This window comes from Phacochoerus africanus, chromosome 3 (genome assembly GCF_016906955.1).
Source record: "Phacochoerus africanus isolate WHEZ1 chromosome 3, ROS_Pafr_v1, whole genome shotgun sequence".
In the NCBI taxonomy this organism is placed as follows: domain Eukaryota; kingdom Metazoa; phylum Chordata; class Mammalia; order Artiodactyla; family Suidae; genus Phacochoerus; species Phacochoerus africanus.
This window is the reverse complement of record NC_062546.1, coordinates 637,713-657,598: the sequence shown is the minus strand read 5'-3', so window position 1 is coordinate 657,598 and position 19,886 is coordinate 637,713. Positions and strand designations below refer to the sequence as shown.

The 19,886-nt window shown below is 66.2% G+C and overlaps 1 protein-coding gene across 1 annotated transcript in view; it reads right to left on the bottom strand.

Moving 5' to 3' along the window:
• The window catches only part of KCNQ2 (potassium voltage-gated channel subfamily Q member 2), a 47,541-nt gene that overhangs the window by 15,742 nt on the left and 11,913 nt on the right, over window positions 1-19,886 (bottom strand). The window contains exons 2-10 of the mRNA XM_047770648.1: window positions 17,734-17,824; window positions 16,982-17,108; window positions 16,599-16,774; window positions 15,857-15,982; window positions 13,972-14,082; window positions 13,298-13,393; window positions 9,790-9,884; window positions 5,785-5,853; window positions 2,900-2,929 (exon numbers count right to left, since the gene is read on the bottom strand). Of these exons, the coding sequence (XP_047626604.1) occupies window positions 2,900-2,929; window positions 5,785-5,853; window positions 9,790-9,884; window positions 13,298-13,393; window positions 13,972-14,082; window positions 15,857-15,982; window positions 16,599-16,774; window positions 16,982-17,108; window positions 17,734-17,824 (921 nt within the window). The remainder of the gene's footprint in view (window positions 1-2,899; window positions 2,930-5,784; window positions 5,854-9,789; window positions 9,885-13,297; window positions 13,394-13,971; window positions 14,083-15,856; window positions 15,983-16,598; window positions 16,775-16,981; window positions 17,109-17,733; window positions 17,825-19,886) is intronic.

Here is a 19,886-nt window from a genome sequence, read left to right as displayed (position 1 = left end):
GCCTCCGCCCTCCAGGCTGCTGCTTCTGGGACAGCGGTTCTCAAACTGTGCACCCGAGGAACCCAGACGCTCCCGCGGTCTCGGCTCACAAGTGTTCCCCATCCACGCGTTCACTAAACCCAGGGCGCCTGCCGGGTCCACACCGGGACGCCTCTGCTCGCATCGCGCCAGCAAGCCAGCAGGGCAGGGTTCCTCTCCCCTGGTTGCCTGGCAGGGCACACCCACCGGGGCCACCCTCCCAGGACCCCCCGCCAGCCGCCCGCAGAGCCCTCCAAACTCGGGGCACCCAAGTTTGTGCCTTGGCAGCCACAGTCCTACTGGCCTCCCAGACGGCGAAGGAAGGACCCTGAAGACCCGGACCCCTTGCCAGCTCCTCCCAGGGGCCCCCAGGCCTGCCCCGCCCGGAGGCTCCTCCCCCCAGGGAAGAGGACAGGCGCTGGGGCGATGGGACCTGCCCTCGGCTTCTTCCAAGGACCCGCCCAGCCACCATCTGCCCCGGAAGACCTCCCAGGGCCCGCAGTCCAACCCAGCCAAGCGCACCGAGTCACGCCAGGCTCCCAAACACGCACGACAGGAAAGGCTGGAACGGCACTGACTGCCCTCAATTTTACCGACAGTTTAAACAGCCTCCCGTGCCCAGCAGCTCCACTTGAGACCGCGCAGTCGAGAGAGAGAGCAGCCAGAACGGGGGAGGGGGGCTACTGGCGGCGCGGCTCCCTCTGCTCTGGAGGTGTGAGGGTCCCCGACGCCAGCGCACGGCCTCTGGGCTCCAGGCTGGCACTGGAGCCTCTCACCGCGCCAGCCACGTGGCGCTCCGCCCCATCAGAACTGCTGGCGGGTGAGCCTGGGCTCGAGAGGATGGCAGAGGCGGCATGGACACGCACCAAGACCAGACTGGACAGACACGCACCCAACACGGCACACGGCCACCTGCGACAGGGGGCCACACAGAGGAGGGGCAAAGCGGGGGGGCAGGGTCCCCCCAGGCACGGGCAGTCAGAAAGGGGGCACAGAGGGCAGGTCAGAGACACACCCGGAGCAGCACAGCCCGAGACCCCTGCCCGCGCCGCCCCCAACCCCACACCTCGGTCTGGTGCCCACACAGCCACGGGCGCGTCCCCACCACGAGCCAGGAGAGAGGGTCCCTTCGTCCACCTGCACTTGACGGAACAGCGCCCCCTCGCATGGGCCCTGGGGCAGGACATCGCCTGCAGGCCTACCGCCCACCCAGTGCTAAGAGGGGCTGGCGGCTGCTCCAGTGGGGACAGAAACGCTGCCTGTCACCTGTCGGACAGGTGTGCATCCAGAGCAAGCAGGCCCTCTGCGCCCAGGACCTCAGCCCGGGACCCCCAGGGGAAGGGGCAGCCGCTGGGTCACGGGCAGGCGGGGACACACGGGCACACGGGAGGACGGGCAGGAGGAGCGGGAAGCGGGGTGGGGGAGGAGGCACAGAAGTTGCGGGAGAGCCGGGGGCTCCGCGTGTCCTCACCTGGAGTCCTGCTTTCAGGGTCAGCCACCTCATCCCCAAGGACAGAGCGGACGCGAAAGGGGCCCGAGAAGGGCAGTGACATGATTAAAGGCACTTGGGGGGGCGGCAAGATTTTCCAGATTAGGGGAGGGGAGGGCAGGAGAGGAGAGAGAGAGAGAGAGAGGCTGAGACGAAAACTGTCGGGAGGGGAGCGGAAGGCAGGGCGAGCGCACAGGAGGCGCGGGCGGCGGGGGGCGGGGGCAGCGCCAAGGCCCCAACGGGCAGAGCCGAGGGCAGCCATGCCCACCTCCCCGGCTTCAGGACAGAAGGGGCCGACGGCACCACTGACAGGGACTGGAAAAATGGGGCGCCCTTGGGGCCCCGCACCGCAGGCCCTCCGCGTGCGCCTCCCGCCCCCTCTGACAGCAGCGCCCCGCGGGCCCCTCAGTCCCGTCCTGCTGGTGAGAACACCCTGAACCAGCTCTGGTCCAGGGCCTGAGCGTTCACCACCACGGCTCTGTGGGCTGGTTCGGGGCAAAGCGTGCCGACCTTTGCAGCCCCGGGCCCCAGCTGCCCGCCCCCCCGGGGACCTGGGGGATGGAGGCGTGTGCCCCTCTGAGAGATGCAGAGGGTGGGGCTCGGCCCAGCTCCCCCCAACCCCCAAGCGGCCGGCCAAGTGGCTTTCGGTCCAGGGGGCACCACCACCTAGCAGGCAGGCGTCTTTGGCCCACGGCCTGGGGGACCGGGCTCTGCAGGTGTGGAGGGGCGCTGGGGGCCCCAGCTCAGACATACACAGCGACACAGGGAGGCCTGAAGCTGCGAAGTGACCTGCGTTTTCTTCGACACGCTAGGAAATAGGAGCCTCTGTCACCGCCCCCCTTGCCCCTAGCAGAGGTCACCCAGAGGGGCCCCACTCAGCCCCGCCCCTAATTTGCCCCAAAGCGAAGAGAACTGCAGGGCCTCGACACGTGGAGAGGGTGTGTGAGGCCGGCAGGGGACCTGCCCAAAGGGCACCCTCTCCCTTCCCCCAGAGACCCTCAGCAAACAGCGCCTGCTCGAGGCTGGTACAAAGAGCCCCCCTCGGATCGGCCCTTCTCCCACCTGCCCGGGACCCAGGGAGGGAGGCCCATGGGAATGGCACCTGGCCGTGGGCTCAGGACAGACCGGGGGTGTGGGGCGTGCTCCCCCAGAAGCTTCCCCCCAGACCGAGGAGCTGCAGTCACAGGTGGCGGGGCTGCCCCTCAGCTGCAGAGCCGCCCGGGTCCCTGGGGGGGGCGGGGGTGCAGACACAGGAGAAGTGACTTAAAGGCAGGCGTCTGCACGCAGTTCCACGCGGGAGCATGCACAGGCGGCCCCTGATGGCATCGGAGCAGACGCAGAGGGGAGGGCGGGCCATGCGCCCAGGGCAGCGGGAGGCAGGCGGGCACTGACCTTGGACAGGGCTCCGGCTGAGGCTCCTTCCTTCAAACAGAAGCACAAGACTGTTAGCAGCTGGCCCGCCCGGTGGACCCCCCCACGGCCCCCACCTCGGGGCCAGACCAGGCCCCACACCTCCACTGGGCCCATCCACCCCAAGAGCCCCTGGGGGCCCGAGCAGGCAGGTCCCGGGGGGCAGGGAATCTGGAAGGGGCCTCCAGAAGGTCACCCTCACCCAAGCTGTGGACACCTGCTTTGCTCAGAAACGCCGACAGCAGCCGGCTTCCCACAAAAGCGTGAAGGAAGCTGGACACCTGGGCGGCCAACTTCCACAGTCAATGCCCAGGACAGACGGCCGCTGGGACGTCCTGCACTTGGACAAAATGGACATGACCCAAGGGCGCCAAGTCCCCAGCGTGTGGTCACGTGCCCCGAGGCTAGTGCCCCGGGGCCCCGCTCGGCTTGGGCGGAACGTCCACGGCCACACTCCAAACAGAAGGCGAAGCGTGGACTTGGCCAGGCCGGCCCCCGGGCCTGCGGACACCTCGGGCCGGCTGTGCCCATGTCCGCCTCTGGGCTTACGAGGGGGCTCTCGGCGCATGTCCGAATGTGTGAATAACAGGTTCCGTGTCCCCGTGAGGTCGGCAGAGCAAACGTGACACACAGACAGGAGGGTGGGACCGTCCTGCCAGGGGCTGCGTCCCCGAGGACCGACCCCCAGCCTCCTCGGCTCCCCTCACGCCCTCAGGAATAACGTCCGCCCCAGGGTCCCATCCTGGAAGGCGTGCGTGGAGGCCTCCGTGGGCGCCTGGCCCTGCGACCCCGCAGCCCGCAGCCCCGCCTGGAGCTCAAGGGGGAACGCTCTCCTCAGCCCAGCCCAGGGGCCAACCGCTCACCGCCGGCCGCTTCCCGGGACGCCCGAGGTACCACAGATCTGCACGTAGAGCAGAAACGCAGCCCCCGGCTCTGGAGGCAGAAGCCCTAAACCAGGGCGCAGGCAGAGCCGGGCCCCTCTGAACGCTCTGGGGGACAGGCCTTCCAGCCCCCCAGCTTCTGGTGGCCCCAGCACCCCTGGAATTGCAGCCACACCCCTCCAGTCTCTGCCTCCATGTTCGCATGGCTGCTCCTCTCTGGCTGTGACTCCTCAGGACACTTGTCACTGGACCTAGAACCACCCAGACAGCCCAGGGCGATCTCGTCTGGAGAGCACTGAATACAACCGCAAACCCCTCTCTTCAGACGGGGTTACGCGCACCCCAGATGCACGTGCCCCTTCCATCCAGAACACAGTCACCCCGTCCCAACAGCCCCTCAAGTCTCAGCCGGTGACAGCATCAGCCCTACGCCCCCAGTCTCATCACGTCCGTCAATGCCCTGATCCAGGTGTGAGCGAGGCCCCGGGGGTCCCCACATGGACCCGAGAACCAGAGAGCAAGCGTCTGCTCCCAGAACCCAACAGCAGAGCGAGCACGGGCCAGATCCCCGCCCCGTGCCAACGGGAGGAAACTAGGGGACAAAGGGTCACCCATCACCCAAGTCTGAAATCCTGCGGGACAAACACCATCTGGCTGGAAGACCCTCGCCCACCCTCCACGCTCTCCGGGCCTGGCCTCTGCCCACTCCGCCGGCCGAGTTCTTCTTCCTTGTCCTGAAGGATCACTGGCGGCAGCCCGCTGCCTGCCTGCGGCATCCCAGGGCCCACCGCCTCCTGATCCCGCCCCCCTGCCCTTTCCGGCCCAGGCCAGCAGTGTTTCTGCCGCAATAAATTGCCTGAAGCTTTGTGGGCCTCCCGAAGGAACGGTCACGGTGAGGGACCTCTGCCTGGTGACCCAGCCCAGTCCCTGCGTCTGCCCAGGGGGCGGCCCGCACCCCCAGCAGTGCCCACGGCCTTCGCTCCAGAGCTCGCTTTGCCGGCACCAGCGCCCGGACCCGCAGTCCTGCGCAGCGTGGACAGGCCCAGGGCGTTCCCTCCTCCACGCCCCTCTCCTGTCTGCCACGAGCGGTGAGAAAAACCGGGCCACGTCTGCCACGCTGCGCCTGGAAAGTTCTGCGGCTGAACCACGTTCATCGGGCGCAGGTTCGGGAACGCGGGTTCGGCCCCATTTTCCGCCCCCTTTCCCGTCTCCACATCGCCTCACTCCGCCACCAGACCCGCCAGAGGCACCCTCCGCGTGTGCATCTGGAGGCAGCCCACTGCGACTCCGGGGCCCCAGGACCTCCCCCAGCCTGTCCCCAGGAATCATCTTTAACATCCGCTTCCCCACCACCGCTTCCTCCAGGCCATCCGGGCCCTTCCTCGCGTGCTCCTCGAAACTCAGTCACGCAGTTCCAGCCACTCCGAGGTCTGAGCTAAGCAGCAGCCCCCCCCCCCCCCAGCGCCCGCATCCGTGCTCCAGCGCGGCCCCAGCACCGGGCAGCTGGCAGCTCAAGCAGCAGGTGTGCTCTCCCCCGGGTCTGGAACCAGACTCCAAAGGCAACGCGTCCACCGGTGATGCCCCGAGGCCCTGGCGAGGACCCCTCCTCGACCCTCCAGCTCCTGGTGGCCCCGGCTGGGGGCCGCCTCCCTCCCGTGTCTGCCTCCATCCACGTGGCCGTCCACACCCCTGCACAAAAGGCCCCTGGGGGTTGGCTCAGGGCCCAGCTGGTCCAGGAGGACCTCACTCATGCTGAGGTCCTTCACTTCATCACAGCCACGAGGACTTGCTCCAAGTAAGGGCACATCCACAGGTTCCAGCAGGGACGCATCTTCACAGGGAAGCGGGGCGGGGGGAGGGGACCCACTGCAGCCACTCCGCCGCTGAGAGATCTTCAGAGTCGGCAAACGGCCCTCAGCTCCACTCCCCGCCGGCAACCGCCCCCCTCGGAGCCCCAGACGCCCCAGCCCGGGGCTGCCTGCTCACCTGAAGGCGAGTCCAGACTTACTCTTGAGGTTCCGCAGCAGCTCCAGCTGGTTGAGCGGGGGGATCAGTCTGCGGCAGAGGACAGAGAGTGAGCCCCAGGGCCCCGCCCCAGCTCCTGCCCGCGGGCGCCCCACAGGCAGAAAGGGGAGGACCCAGGGACTCCTGCCCCCAGCCCTGGCCCCACCCGCATGTGCCCCACCCCGAGAGTGGCCGTGGCCAGGCCGTTCCCCAGAGACCGGCCCTGCCCCTCCCTGAACACCCCAGGCCAGCACCCCCAACACACTGAGGCTCCAGACCCCTCCTGCAGAGCCCCTCTGCCAAAGCTGGGGTGCGGCCGAGGTCCCAGGAAAAGGGCGATGCCAAGCAGAGCCCACGGGTCAGCAGCTGGGCCTCCCAGACAGCCGGAGAAGCCGGCACCCTCCACGAGCCGGCCCGGCCCTGCCCCGAGCCCCTCTTCCCAGATCTAGTCACACCCCCCAGGAGAGCGGCACAGCGGCCCCCGGGCAGGTGGGGCCAGAGATGACCTGGGAGCCTCCTAGGGAAGCCCGGGTGCCCCACCTCTGGCCCCGGAGCCTCTCCAGAGACTTTAGTCCCCACACACCTGGGGACACTTCTGTCACTCACCCACCCCACTCCCCACCTTGCCCCCAGGCCCCTGCCTTTCTGCCCCCCACAAGGCTCCCGTCTCATTGCCCCACGTGCTGCACGGGCCTGGTCTCCCCTTCCTGACCCAGCCCCTACCTGCTGTGACACCCCCACCGCAGTGACAGCCCTACTGTCTGTGACACCCCCACCTCTGAGACCCCCACTGTCTGCGACACCCCACTGCTGTGACACCCCAAGCCTATGACACTCCCACCATGTGACACCCCCACCTGCTCTGTGACACCCCCACCATGTGACACCCCCACCTGCTCTGTGACACCCCCACCACCGTGACACCCCTGCAGCCCCAGCCCCTGAACTCTGTCCTGGGCTCAGTCCTCCTTGACCCTGGGGACCCCGACCTGCCTGGGCACCTGCGCCCGAGCTCCCGCCCTCACTCTGCACCCACAGCCCCCACAGCCCTGGCTCCAGCCCTCCCCCATCTCCCCCTGGGCCCGCCCCTCCCCTCTCGTGCCCACCCTCCTCCGTGGGGCCCGTCCTTCTCCCCCTCAGACTCTCAAGATCTCCCCGCTGTCCCCAACACAGGGGGGTCTCGGACCCCCGCACCCCAGCCCCACCTGCCTGCGAGTCTCTAGCTTGGCTCTGGTCCCTCCCAAGCCTTCTGCCCAGACTCGCCCCCTTGCGCCCATCAAGTGCCCCTCCTTCAGGCAGGCCCCGGTCACTGCCGTGCCCCTCCGTTCCTTTGCCCAGCCTAGGCCTGGGCCTGGGGACGCTCACTCCCCCTCCCCCACCCCTCCAGGGTGCCCCCTGTCCCCGCAGGGCCAGACCAAGCAGGAGGCCTGGGCAGGTTCATGCCATGGGCGCAGCAGAGCCCGGGATGGACACTGGGCAGAGCCGGCCTCCCCACTACCCTTACCACTCACCACGGGGCCTGGGGCAGCGACCCTGGACAGCCGGGCCCCGCCCCCGACGCGGGCCCAGGGTGGGGACACGCAGTTAAGACAACATGCCTTGGACATACAGCGCAGGGACAAAACACGGGCGGGCGGGGCCTCGGGCACGGACGTGCACGCACGACACACGTGAGGGCCACGCACACGCAGCCCCGGTCACGGAGGACGAGGGTGCAGCGTGCGACGGAGTGGGGGGCGCATCGGGGGCACCCCAGGAGCAAGCGGCGGCTAGTCTGGGGGTCAGCCGGCTCCGGGGACAATTCCAGTCCCCTGGCTGGGGGGTGGGGGACGTGGGGCTGGGTGGAGCCTATCAGGGTCTGAAGCAGGGACCCCACCCCCAACTGCCCGGCAGCCTGGAGGCTCAGCGACGGGGAAGGACGCTGCTCCCTGGGGCCCCCGGGTCTGCGGCCGACAGGGACAGGCAGGCACTGCTTGGGAGGAAGCCCAGGGGCCCAGGTGGCTCCGGGCTCGGTGCCTTCTTCCCCGGGAGTGGGGGTGAAGCTGCTAACCCAGTTCCCACAGGGAAGGGGGAGCCTAACGGCAGCGGGTGCCCCCGGCCTGTCCACGGTGCCACCACTGCGAGAGGAAGCGACCTGCCCCAGGTCAGCGGCCACGCTCCGGGGTCAGGACCCCAGACTCAAGGGCACACAAACTAAGTGCGGACACAGGGCCGGGCAGCAGCAGGAAGACTGGAGGGGCGGGGAGTACAGAGAGGGAGGCCCAAGGCCACGGGCAGGACGGAGCTGCCCACCACGACGGAGCTGCCCGCCACGACGGGGGCCGCTGGCTGGGGGTGCCCCGAGCTGGGCTGGCAGAGGTCCCTTCTCCACCAGCTCTGGGTGTGCGTGGGGCCCATGGGCAGGGCGGAGGCACAGGGGAAGGACCCCAGCCACCGACAAGGCAGGAAGCAGGACAAGGAACAGAGGACACAGGGCAGACAGATGTGGCACAAGAAAGCAGCTGGGGGGACAGTGAAGAGGGGAACCAGGGCGGTGGGGGGAGCACGTGGCTCCAGGCGGGGGCCACAGGCTGGGCGGGTGCGGGGGAGCCGGGCGGCCGTGGGCTCGGGGCCCGAGGACAGACCCCGACAGGACAGAACCACGCCACACGTTTCCCACCCATGCAGTCCTACCTGGAGGCCCCGTAGGTTTGAGTTTGCGAGCTTTCAAGAGTTTTCGCACACACAAAGGGAAAGGAACGGAACATTTGAAAAGAACGGGATAAGGAAACGAAAATGAAAAAAATTGGCAAGGGAAGTGGGGGAAACAACAGAACAAAGAAAATTAGCCTGAGGGTCGGTGCCGCCTCGGCCGCTGGGCTGGAGACGCCGCGCCCGGGGTCACAGCAAGCGGCTGTTCCGGGGGAAGGGGGGCCCCTGGCCCTCACCGCCAGGAGGCCGAGGGTTCTAGGAAGTGCAGGTGGGCTGGATGCTGGAGGAGGTGGACGGGTGGCAGGTGGGGACTGTGGGCGGACCTGCCCCAGGCTGGGGGCCGGTGAGGGGATCCTAGGGCTCAGCCTCACTGCAGGGGGGAGGGCAGGCAGGCGGGCAGTGCCCACTGAGGCCACCAGGCCTGCGTGGACCTTCTCACCTCAGCCACTGACCTCAGCCAGGTCTGGCGCATAGTTCAGGGTGGCAAGGGGTGCCTGGGAAGCCACCTGCTGACCACGCGGCCTCCTGGGCCGGCCAGCCTTGCTCCGCCAACCACCCCCAGGGGGGCTTCCCGGCCCCTTCTCTCCCACCCGAGGGCGCGTGGGGGCCTTTGTGCTTTGTCCTGTGGGCCTCGCTGAGTCTAGGGCGCCTACCTTCGAGCAGAGGCCCTGGCCCTCGCTGGAGGGGACATGGCAAGGTGGCCTTTCACTTTTTTTTTTTTTTTGGCTTTTAAGGGCCGCATCTGCGGCACATGGAGGTTCCCAGGCTAGGGGTCAAATTAGAGCTACAGCTGCCGGCCTCCACCACAGCCACAGCAACGCCAGATCCAAGCCTTGTCTGCGGCCTACACCGCAGCTCATGGCAACGTCAGATCCTTCACCCACCGAGCAGGGCCAGGGATCGAACCCACGTCCTCATGGATACTAGTTGGGTTCGTTACCGCTGAGCCACGATGGGAACTCCCCGTTTCACTTCTAAGTGCAGGCGGCCCCGACGGCAGTGCCAGGCTGCGGTCCACAGAAGCAGCCGGCATTTACCTCTGCGAGCCCTGGGGGCTCAGCCCACAACGCTCCCGCGCAAACCCCACAGCAAGGACACGAGGCAGGAGCGGAATGAAGGTGAAAACTAAAAGCCGCAAACTATAAAAAAAGAACAAAATTCATGAAACAAGTCGCACACAATGCCTCTTTGAAAAGCACACACATTTTAAAGAAAAAGAAACGAAAGCCAATCAAAGTGATGAACTACAACCAAAAAAACGGGGATTAAGAACCAGGGGCGGGCCGGCGGGGGTACCTGTACATGGGCACGGTCACTGTGCGCTCGTAGTACTGCCACGTGGAGTGCAGGTCCGTGCGGGACAGGTTGGTGGCGTAGAACCTCCAGGCGGACTGCGGGGAGAACAGGGGTTCAGCGAGGAAGCCAAGCGGCCGGAGACCACGGGAGGGCCCGCGGTTTGCCTCGGGAAGGGACGCGCGGGGGACACAGAGCCGTGGACCCGGGCCTCCTCCGCCTGGACGTGAGCCCTGGCAGGCGAGCCCCTGTCGTCTACGCGGACCCTGAGCCGGCCTGGGCTTCGCGCCCAGGCTCCTCGTTAGTTGTGCAAAGCACACGGACCGCAGAAGTCCCCATTCTAAGCGGCGTTTGCACGCCGGCCTTGACAGCATTCACGCCGCTGGGCAAACACCCCTCTGCTTAGTCCCGTGCTTTCGCCACCTCAAAAGCAAGCGTCCCCACCACGAGCAGCTACTCCCCAGCCCCTCCTGCCCCCGCCCCGCCCCGGCACCCCTAAGCTGCCCGGGCCTCCGAGGGGCCCCTATTCGGGACAAACCCTAGCGATGGCCTCTGTCCGGCCCCTCTCAGTTAGCGTGTTCTCGCGGCCCATCCAGGCCGGGGCGCGGGTCAGAGCTTCGCCCTTGCTGAGCCCGAACCCAGCCAAGTGTATGGATCCACCCCACCTCGTCTATCCTTCCAGCCGCGGACGGACACGTGAGCTGCTTCCATCTCTCAGCTGCGTGCATCGTGCCGCTACAGGCACTGGTCACAGTTTTTGATCAAACACGTTTTTGCTTTTGTTTTTTGGTTGTTTTTTCTTTGTATTTTTAGGGCCACATCCGAGGCACATGGAGGATGCCAGGCTAGGGGTCGGACCTGCGGCTGCCAGCCTACACCACAGTCACGGCAACACAGGATCTGAGCCGTATCTGTGACCTGCACCACAGCTCATGGCAACGCCAGATCCTTAACCCACTGAGCGAGGCCAGGGATCGAACCTGCAACCTCGTGGTTCCTAGTTTGCTCGTTCGAACCTCATCGATTCTTTACCACTGAGCCATGACGGGAGCTCCTGAACACGTGCCTTCAATTCTTTGGGGCCTAGGCTTAGGGGTGGGACTTCCAGGTCACGTGATCTATGGTAACTTTTTGAGGAACCACCACCCTGTTTTCTACAGCGGCTGCACCCACTCCCAGGCCTGCAGCCACGCACACGGTTCCAACTTCTCCACAGCTCATCAACCCTTTCTGACTTTTTTTTTGTCTTTTTTTTTTGCTATTTCTTGGGCCGCTCCCGCGGCATATGGAGGTTCCCAGGCGAGGGGTCGAGTAGGAGCTGTAGCCACCGGCCTACGCCAGAGCCACAGCAACGCGGGATCCGAGCCATGTCTGCAACCTACACCACAGCTCACGGCAACGCCGGATCGTTAACCCACTGAGCAAGGGCAGGGATCGAACCCGCAACCTCATGGTTCCTAGTCGGATTCGTTAACCACTGCGCCACGACGGGAACTCCCCTTTTTGACTTTTAAAATATTTGCCAGGGTTCCCGTCTCGTGGTGCAGCAGAAACGAATCCGACCAGGACCCATGAGGTTTCAGTTCCATCCCCGGCCTCGCTGCGTGGGTGAAGGCTCCGGCGTTGCCGTGAGCTGTGGTGCCGGTCGCAGACACAGCTTGGATCTGACGTGGCTGTGGCGCAGGCCGGCGGCCTCAGCTCCCATTCGACGCCCAGCCTGGGAACCTCCAATGCCACGGGTGCGGGCCTGAAAAGACAAAAGACCCAAACAAAATAAAAGAGAATAAAATGTTCGCTGTGCTGGCGCCCGGGGAGAGCTGTGATCTGCCTGTCCCCACCAATGATGCGGGAGGTCTTTCCATGTCCTCACTGGCCCTCTTCTTTGGAGACGTGCGTCTTCTCTGGAGAAATGTCGACTTAGATCCCTTGCCCGTTTCCTCATTGGGTGGTTTATCTTTTTCTTGTTGGGCTACAGGAGTCCTTTCCATATATGCTCGATACTAGACTCTTAGCGGGTACTTGATTTGCAAACGTTGTCTCCCACTCTGGGGCTGACTTTTCACTCTCTAAAGAGACACTCTACAGACTGTCCTTTGGCGTTCCCGTCGTGGCGCAGTGGAAACAAATCCAACTCGGAACCACAAGGTTGCGGGTTCGATTCCTGGCCTCACTCAGTGGGTGAAGGATCTGGAGTTGCCGTGAGCTGTGGTGTAGGTCACAGATGCGGCTTGGATCCCGAGTCGCTGTAGCTGTGGCTGTGGCTGGCAGCTATAGCTCTGATTGGACCCCTAGCCTGGGAACCTCCATTTGCCTTGGGTGTGTCCCTAAAAAACAAAAAAAAAAATTAGTAATAATAGAGACACTATAAAGAGTGTCCTTTGATGCACGAATGTTTTTCTTTTCTTTTCTTTTGTCTTTTTGCCATTTCTTGGGCTGCTCCCACGGCATATGGAGGTTCCCAGGCTGGGTCGAATCGGAGCTGTAGCCGCCGGCCTACACCAGAGCCACAGCAACGTGGGATCTGAGCCACGTCCGCGACCCACACCACAGCTCAAGGCAACGCCGGATCCTTAACCCACTGAGCAAGGCCAGGGATTGAACCTGAAACTTCATGGTTCCTTGTTGGATTCTTTAACCACTGCACCACGACAGGAACTCCAAGTTTTTCATTTTGATCAAGTCCTATTTTTCTACTTTTTTCTTTAATTGCTTGTGCTTTTGCCATCATATCTAAGAAACCCAAGTCACAGAGACTTATATCCATAATTTCTTTGAAGAATTTCAGTTTTAACTCTTTTCTCGGCCGCACCCACAACATGCAGAAGGTCCGGGGCCAGGGATCGAACCCGTGCCACAACAACGACAACACCAGATCCTTAGCCTGCTGAGGGGCTAGGGAACTCCAATGGCTTTTTTCTTTAAAGCCTTCAAATTCATCATCCCCCTGCCTCTGGCCTCCTTGGAGTCTGATGAGAAACAGGCAGTTACCCTCCCTGAAGGCCCAGGTGCAAGAGCCCCCCACGTGCCGCTTCCGAGCCCCCTCTCTGTGGGTTTCAACCCTGTGATCAAACGTGTCCCCATGTGGCTCTTGGACTTCACCCTCCCTGGACGTGCAGATGCACCTCTTCCCTCAAACCGGGGACGTTTTCAGCCTATTTTTTAGACACTGCCCCTGCTCACCCCCTTCCCTTCCTGGGACGCCCGCTCTGCGGATAAGGCTACGTTAGACGGTGGCCCATGGGCTCTGCTCGCCTCTCCTCTCTCTGCTCCTCAGACTGGCCGGCTTCCACCGACTGGCCTTCAAGTTCACGGTTCTTCCCTCTGCCCCCGTGACAGCCGGACCCGCAGACGACAGCCAGCACCCGCCCCGGGCGTCTAAGCTGGTTCTCAGCCCAGACTCGGGCTCCCCAACAGGGAGGCAGGCGCCGAGCAGGGCTCCACGCCGACGCCACGGCCCAGGCTGGGGTCCCACCGGTCCTCGTGGGGGTTCAAGGGGGCCGCTTGGACTCACCTGGATCAGGCCTGCTGCAGGGTTCCGCCTCTTCTCGAAGTGCTTCTGACGATGCTGCTCTTGAACTTTCAGGGCAAAGCCAGACCCCAAGATGCCCTGCAAGTCACTGGGGTCAGACGGCGCCCTGAGGACCAGAGCCCCACGGCACCCGCGCCTGCACTCCTGGCTCTGCCGGCCGCCTCCTCTGTCCCGCAGCCTCTAGTCGCCAGGAGACAGGCTGGTGGGGAGAGACGGACCTGGGGGTAAAGGAACTTGAGGCTCAAGGGAGCCTGGCAGGGCCCACACCGGACACGTCTGGGCCGCGCGGGAGGCCTCCTTCCTGACCGGGCCACAGCGGAGCAGTGGGCTGAGGCCCAGGGTCACCGAGGAGGGTACCTGGAGGGCAGCACGGCCAGCCCCCGGGGCCCCAGCGTTAACAGCACCCCTGCCTCTTCTGCGGGAGACTGACAGGGAGCCGTGTCACCCACTGCACTGCTCCTGGTCGCAAGGACCGTCCCAGCCAATCCCGCCGCCGGGAGAGCCGACAGCAGCGCAGACGCAGCTCGGAAGGCACAGTCTGGAGCCTCAAGGAAGCTGCCGCCTGGGCTCCCGGGGCTGTGGACGTGCCGAGAGCTGTGCCCCTGCCCACCTGCCCAGCACCCCGTCCCCAGCCAGGCAGGACGGGCAGGACTTACGGCCGGAAGAGCAAAGAAAGAGACGCCGATGAGGGTGAACGTCGCGGCCAGGAGCCTCCCGTTCCAGGTCTGGGGGTACTTGTCGCCATAGCCGATGGTCGTGAGGGTGATCTGGGGACAGCGACCCCCCACTCAGGCAGGGACCTGACCGGCCACCCCCACTCTGGCCTCAGGCCAGCTGGACAAACCCCCCCACACGGGGCCTGAGAGGCCAGGGTCACCATCGGCCGCCCTCAGTCCCCCAACGGCCACCTCCGAACCCCCAAACCTCTTCTCCCCCCCGACGTGCAGGGGCGGGGGTCACGCTGGAAGGCTCCCCTCCCATTCCGCAGCCGGGCTGCTCCTCCGACCAAGGGCCCCGGGAGACCCAGCGTTTGGGGAGCCCAGCCCCCAGCAGCCAGTGCTCACAGCCAGCGTTTGGGTGCCTGGCTTGAGAAAGGGGGGCCACCCCACTAACACCAGTCAGCCCCCTCCCAGGACCACTGGCCTGCAGGGCAGAAGGGGGCTCGGGCGGGATGGTCGCCAAGAAGGCAGCACGGGACAGGGGAGGGGCCGACCCCACCAGATCCCAGAGCAAAGCGGAGCCTTAACGAGCAAGTCCGCCTCGGAAAGCTCAGTCCTGGCGCGTCATCGATCAGGGACCGTGCAGAAGGGGCCCGCCTCTGCCAGGGGCGCGGGGCCACAGCGGGAACCACTTGGCATGTTCAAAACTTTGATTCAATTCTTTTGAGTTTTTCTGGGGGGGGAGTGTTTGTTGTTGGGGTTTTTTTTTTTTTTTTTGGTCCCACCCACAGCATACCAAAGTTCCTGGGCCAAGGATCGAATCGGTGCCACCGCAGTGACCCATGCCACCACGGTGACAATGCCAGATCTGTAACTGCCAGACTGCCAGGGACTCCGGATTCAATTCTTAAAGATGGAGAAGCCCCATGAGGGGCCCAGGGCAGGGCGGGCCAAATGACCAGCGAGGGCCGACGGTCTGGAGGGACGTGTGGGCTCCGGCGCTCGGCCCCCACCCCAGGCCTCCCACGTGGTCGGACAGAAGCACACGGGTTCTGGGCCCGTGGCGATGGAGAAAACAACTGCGAATAAACTACGCTGACGCCCACGCCGCTGAGAGCTGGCCTCCCTCCTCCCGGTAACTGGACTTGCAGCTTCCGCCCAACGTCATGAGGCCATTGGTTTTGCAGCTGGGTCGAGGGTCCCAGGAGACAGTGGACTTTGCCCTCCACTCAACCCCAGCCCCCCACCCCCACCCCCGCGGCTGAGGGTCCAGCACCCCCCACTCTGGCGAGGAGGCTCCAGGCCGAGGTCTGTCCTGCTGTTGGGGTCGAGGCCTGCAGGGCCCGGCCTGTCCCCAGAGCACAGGCTCCTGCACCAGTGACAGGAGCAAGGCCCTCGAGGGGCCATGAGCACAGGCAGAAAATCGCAGGGTCCAGACCCGCCCTGGGCGGGGCAGCCTGGGAGGGTGAGCTGGGGGAGCCAAGGGGCCCGGAGCTGCTTCTCGAACTCCTCTGTCCCTCAGCGTCACGGCCCTGCCCCTCCTCCCTCCACCAGTGGTCACACACGCGGTCAGTGAGGAAGGGAGGTGCCCAGCCTTGGTTGGGCACAGGCTCTCCGCCCCCAGGAGCCAGCACATGCTCCCCACCCCTGGGCTGCCACCTCCACGCGGCCTCATGGTCTCTGGTGGCCAGCAGGTGGCCCCAGAGAGACGACTCCAGCCAGCTCAGCCAGGGAGCTGTGCGCCTACAGCCCAGGTCCAGGGGTCGGGGGCATATCTTGGGGCGGGGGGCACAGACAATGGGCAGGAGGGACCCCCCCCAGGAAAGCCAAGTCCGCAAGCACATGGTCAGCGGAGGACAAGGGCCCAGCGGCTGACGCTCACCAGGCCCCACCAGAGCGCGTCCGCGTACGTGTCGAAGTGGTCATTCTCGCCCTTCTCCGCCAAGTACACCAGGAACGAGGCCAGGATGAGGCAGAGGAAGCCGATGTACCAGGCAGTGACCAGCTCCTGGAAGAGACGGACAGTCAGCCGCGGGGCCAGGGGCCAGCCCAGGGCCCGATGCCTGGAGCTTCGCTGGGCTCCATGTTCTCGGGGCCTCAGGGGTGGACGCCCCTCCCAAGAGCCGGCAGCCGAGCCCCCAGCAGCCCACGCCCGGGAGGACAACATGCAAGGGTGACCCAGTGCCACAGCCACCGGGGACCATGAATGTCCCCAGGAGGCCGAGAGGCCGTCAGGCTGGAGAATCGTGGGCCTGGAGGGACACCACGCCCCCTGCCCTGAGCCTGCCGCTCCTGGGGGGGGCCCACCTGCTCCCTGTCTTGCTAACCAGCCCCAGCCTCAGGGCCGGGCTGACAGGGAGCACAGCTGGGCCCACAGGCCACGAGCAGGTCGGCCTCCCGGCACCGCCTGGCAAGCTGGGCTGCCAGGAACCCAGGGACAGGGTCTGGACAGGACACGGGGCTGCAGCCGCTGGGTGCATCTCACAGCCAGCGGCCACCACAGCCGCCCCCCGAGAGGCGCGCCCACCCACCACAGAGCGAGCCGGCTCCAGAGGGGCCTCGCGGAAAAGCGGGAGGGGAGGACGGCGCCCAGAAGGCACGGGCCCGCACCGCGGCGGCCGCACCTTGCTGTGCGCGTAGACCACGGAGCCCAGCAGCTTCCAGGTGCCGCCGCGCCGGTCCATGCGGATCATCCTGAGGATCTGCAGGAAGCGCAGGCTCCGGAGCGCCGACGTGGCGAAGACGTTGCCCTGTGAGCCGGCGGCCAGCACGGCGATGGAGGCCACCAGCACCATGATGTCTGCGGAGACGGCGGAGCTCGGGCCGGCCCCTCCGCGGCGGGCGGGGGGCCCCGGCCGCCCCACCCCGACCCGCCCGGGCCCCGGGGGGCCCGCCCGCCTCGTCGCCCCGCCCACAGGCCGCGTGAGCCCCGGGTTCCGACGCCCCAAAGCAGGGGAGAAGCAGCTTCCAGAAGGAGCCGTCCCGCCCCGCCCCCGCCCGGCCTCACCGATCACACAGAAGGGCTTCCGAGCAAACTTGAGCCGCCCTCTCCAGCCGCGGTACCGGCAGCAGCAGCCGGCAGCCCAGATCCGCACAAAGTACTCCACGCCGAACACCACGATGGTCACGATTTCCTGCCGGGGAGTCACAGTTGAGCCACCGCCAGCGACAGCACCCCGGGGCCCCCGTCCTGTGTGGCTGGGTGGGGGTGGGGCCCCCAGGCCTGAGGCGGCCCCGGAACCCAGGGCGGGGGGGCAGGGCAGGAGGCCCCCCCCCAGAGGTGCCCCTGATGGGAGAACAGCCTCCCTGCGAGCCTCTCCCTCCATCACTGACAGCGACACAGACGCTACGCTGTGGTTGCCATGGCGCCCACCCCTTCCCATCGCGGGGTTGCTGCGCGCTTGGCAACCCACACCCCACACCGTCTGCTGGGGACACCCCACACTCGGAGCTGGGGGGGGGCCGCCTGCGCCCTCAGGCTCCAGTGAGCGCGGGAGGTGGGAGAGGGGGTTGGAGAAGGGGGGCCGAGGCTGTCAGGCGCTGTGATGACACAGGGAGCAGCCGGAGCATAACCGGGTGCCGTGGGTGTTGGAGGAGGTGCAGGTGGGGCCTGAGGGTGCTGCCGCGTCACCAGTGTCGGGAGGGGAGGCTGGAAGGGACCAAAGGGCACGAGGGGCCGTGGGTGCGGGGAGGATGGGGTGCCTGTGGGCGGAGGTCAGGGGATCGGCGCAGGGGAAGCGCAGCCTGCCGGGGACCCACCAGGATGTAGAGCGCGCCCTCCGAGCTCTTCTCGTACTCCTTGATGGTGGAGAACACGGACAGCACGAGGCAGGAGAAGACCAGCAGGAACCTGGGGGCAGGGCGGGCGGTCAGCCAGGCGGGCGGAGCCAGGCCGGGAACCCGCGGCGGCCGCCCCAGGGCTCCACACGGGGGGCCGCGGCGCCCGCTGCTCCCCAGGACGCCCGCCACGCTCCCCGAGCTCCCAGCGTAAACAGGACACAGCCTGCCCCTCGCAGGTGCCCACGATCCCCCCCGACCGCAACCGCTTCCTTTCCAGACGCAGAAGCGGTCGCCCTGTCTTCCAGCAAAGCCCAGCTTCACACACGCCGTCCCAGCACCCTCGGCCACCGGGCCAGCATCCCCAGGGCTGCGGGCGGGAGCAGGAGGGCCTGTCAGCTCCCCACTAACGGAACCAGAGCCGCGGGGCAGCGGGCATCCACCCAAAACGGACAGGCTGGGGCTGGGGGCCCAGGGAGCAGAGCGGACGGCCAAGGACAGGGTCCAGGCTCCTAAGGGGCGCAGAGCACAGGGCGCGTGGGAAGCTGACAGGGGCCCGCTCACCCTCCCGCATCGTCACCCCCCCGGACACCCCCATCACCCAGCCCTGCCAGCCCCAGGAGCTGAGACCACTGGCCTCCGTGGTGGGGGCAGTGAGGCAGAAACAAGACCCTTCAGGGCCAAGGCCGCGTGGTCCAGCCTCGGCCTGGCTACAGACGCTGACTCAGGCCCTGCCCCGTCCTGTCCAGCTGGTGTCCTGCCACCGGATGTCCCGCCGGCTGCACCAAGCAGGCTCTCGGAACCAAGAACTCCAAGCCTCAGCCAGATCCCAGGTACCTCTTCTGGCTCTGCCCATGTGCCCCAAAGAGGCCTGGAGACCAGGCCCAGAGAGGCACAGAGCCACCCCAGGGGGCTGGTCCCCTGCCCCAGCATGGCCGGGGGACGTCTCCGGACGTGGCCCCCGCTCGCAGGCAGAGGCGCTGAGAGCGGGTGACAGAGGCCGACAGCACCGACAAAACGCATGTGGGGAAACGGCCACATCTCAAACCGCAATTAATTTCCTTTGCTCATTAGCCAATGTATTCAATTAGCTGAGCCCTGGGAAAAGCTGTCCAGATGCCACGTGTGCCTTACGTTCGTTCATGACTCTCCGCCTGGTGGCACCTTCCCTGCCTCTGTCTGGGAGAACGGAGCCCACCCGCCCACACAGGATCTCCCAGGGGCTGTGGGTCAGGACCCCTGAGGCCTAGGCAGTGGGAGACGGACAGGACTGCCCAGCTCGGGAGGGGCACCGGCCCAGCTCGGCTCAGCCCTGTGACTGGAGAGCTTCCCTGCGGAGGTGGGAGGCACTGCAGGGCGGAGAGCTGGAGGGACCGACAGAGAAGGGGATGGGGGACGGGGCGGGGGGGCACCGTGTCCGGGACACAGCAGAGGGCACGTCTACCAGAGCGGAGATGGGGGCCCCGGGGGCCCCTGATGCCACCGTCACCCCGTCAGGGACCTTAAGCCCAGAGCTGCGTCCATGAAGGCCAGCTCCTCGTGCTGCATGGAAACAGCCCCCAAAGTAAAACAGAAAAGGCTCGGGTCCCAAGGCGACCAGGCCGTCTCAGCCCAGCCTCCCCAGGGTGGCTCTGACCAGCATCTCAGAACACTCCGGAATGGTCCGAAGCACAGCTCTTCCCAGCGAGCAGTGGCCAAGCTGTCGAGAGCCTCACCAGCCATTTAGGAGACAAACCCGAGCCCGTGGCTGGGACCCCCCCCACCGCCCCGTCCGCCGGGGAAGGGGGGAGAACAGACTGGCAGAGACGCGGGCCTGGGCGCAGACCCTCCCCTGCGGCCCCGCCCTGGAAAGTGCCGGCCAGAACCCAAGTTTTGTTTTTGATGTTTTGGGACAGATGGCCACAGATGGCCCTGCCTGGGGGGGTGCAGGAAGGCAGCAGGATGGACTCTCCAGAAAGAGGCCGGCACGCCCGACCGAGGCGGCAGAGGAGGCGGGCAGCGGCGCGAGACTCTCTCGGCCCGGAGCCAAGACAGGCCGATCCGGCCAGGAGTGGGCCCTCCGCACCCCCAGGCCCAGGCCGACCCGGAGGAACCCCCAGCACGATGCTGTCGCAGCAGCCCTCGGCCGCTCCCAG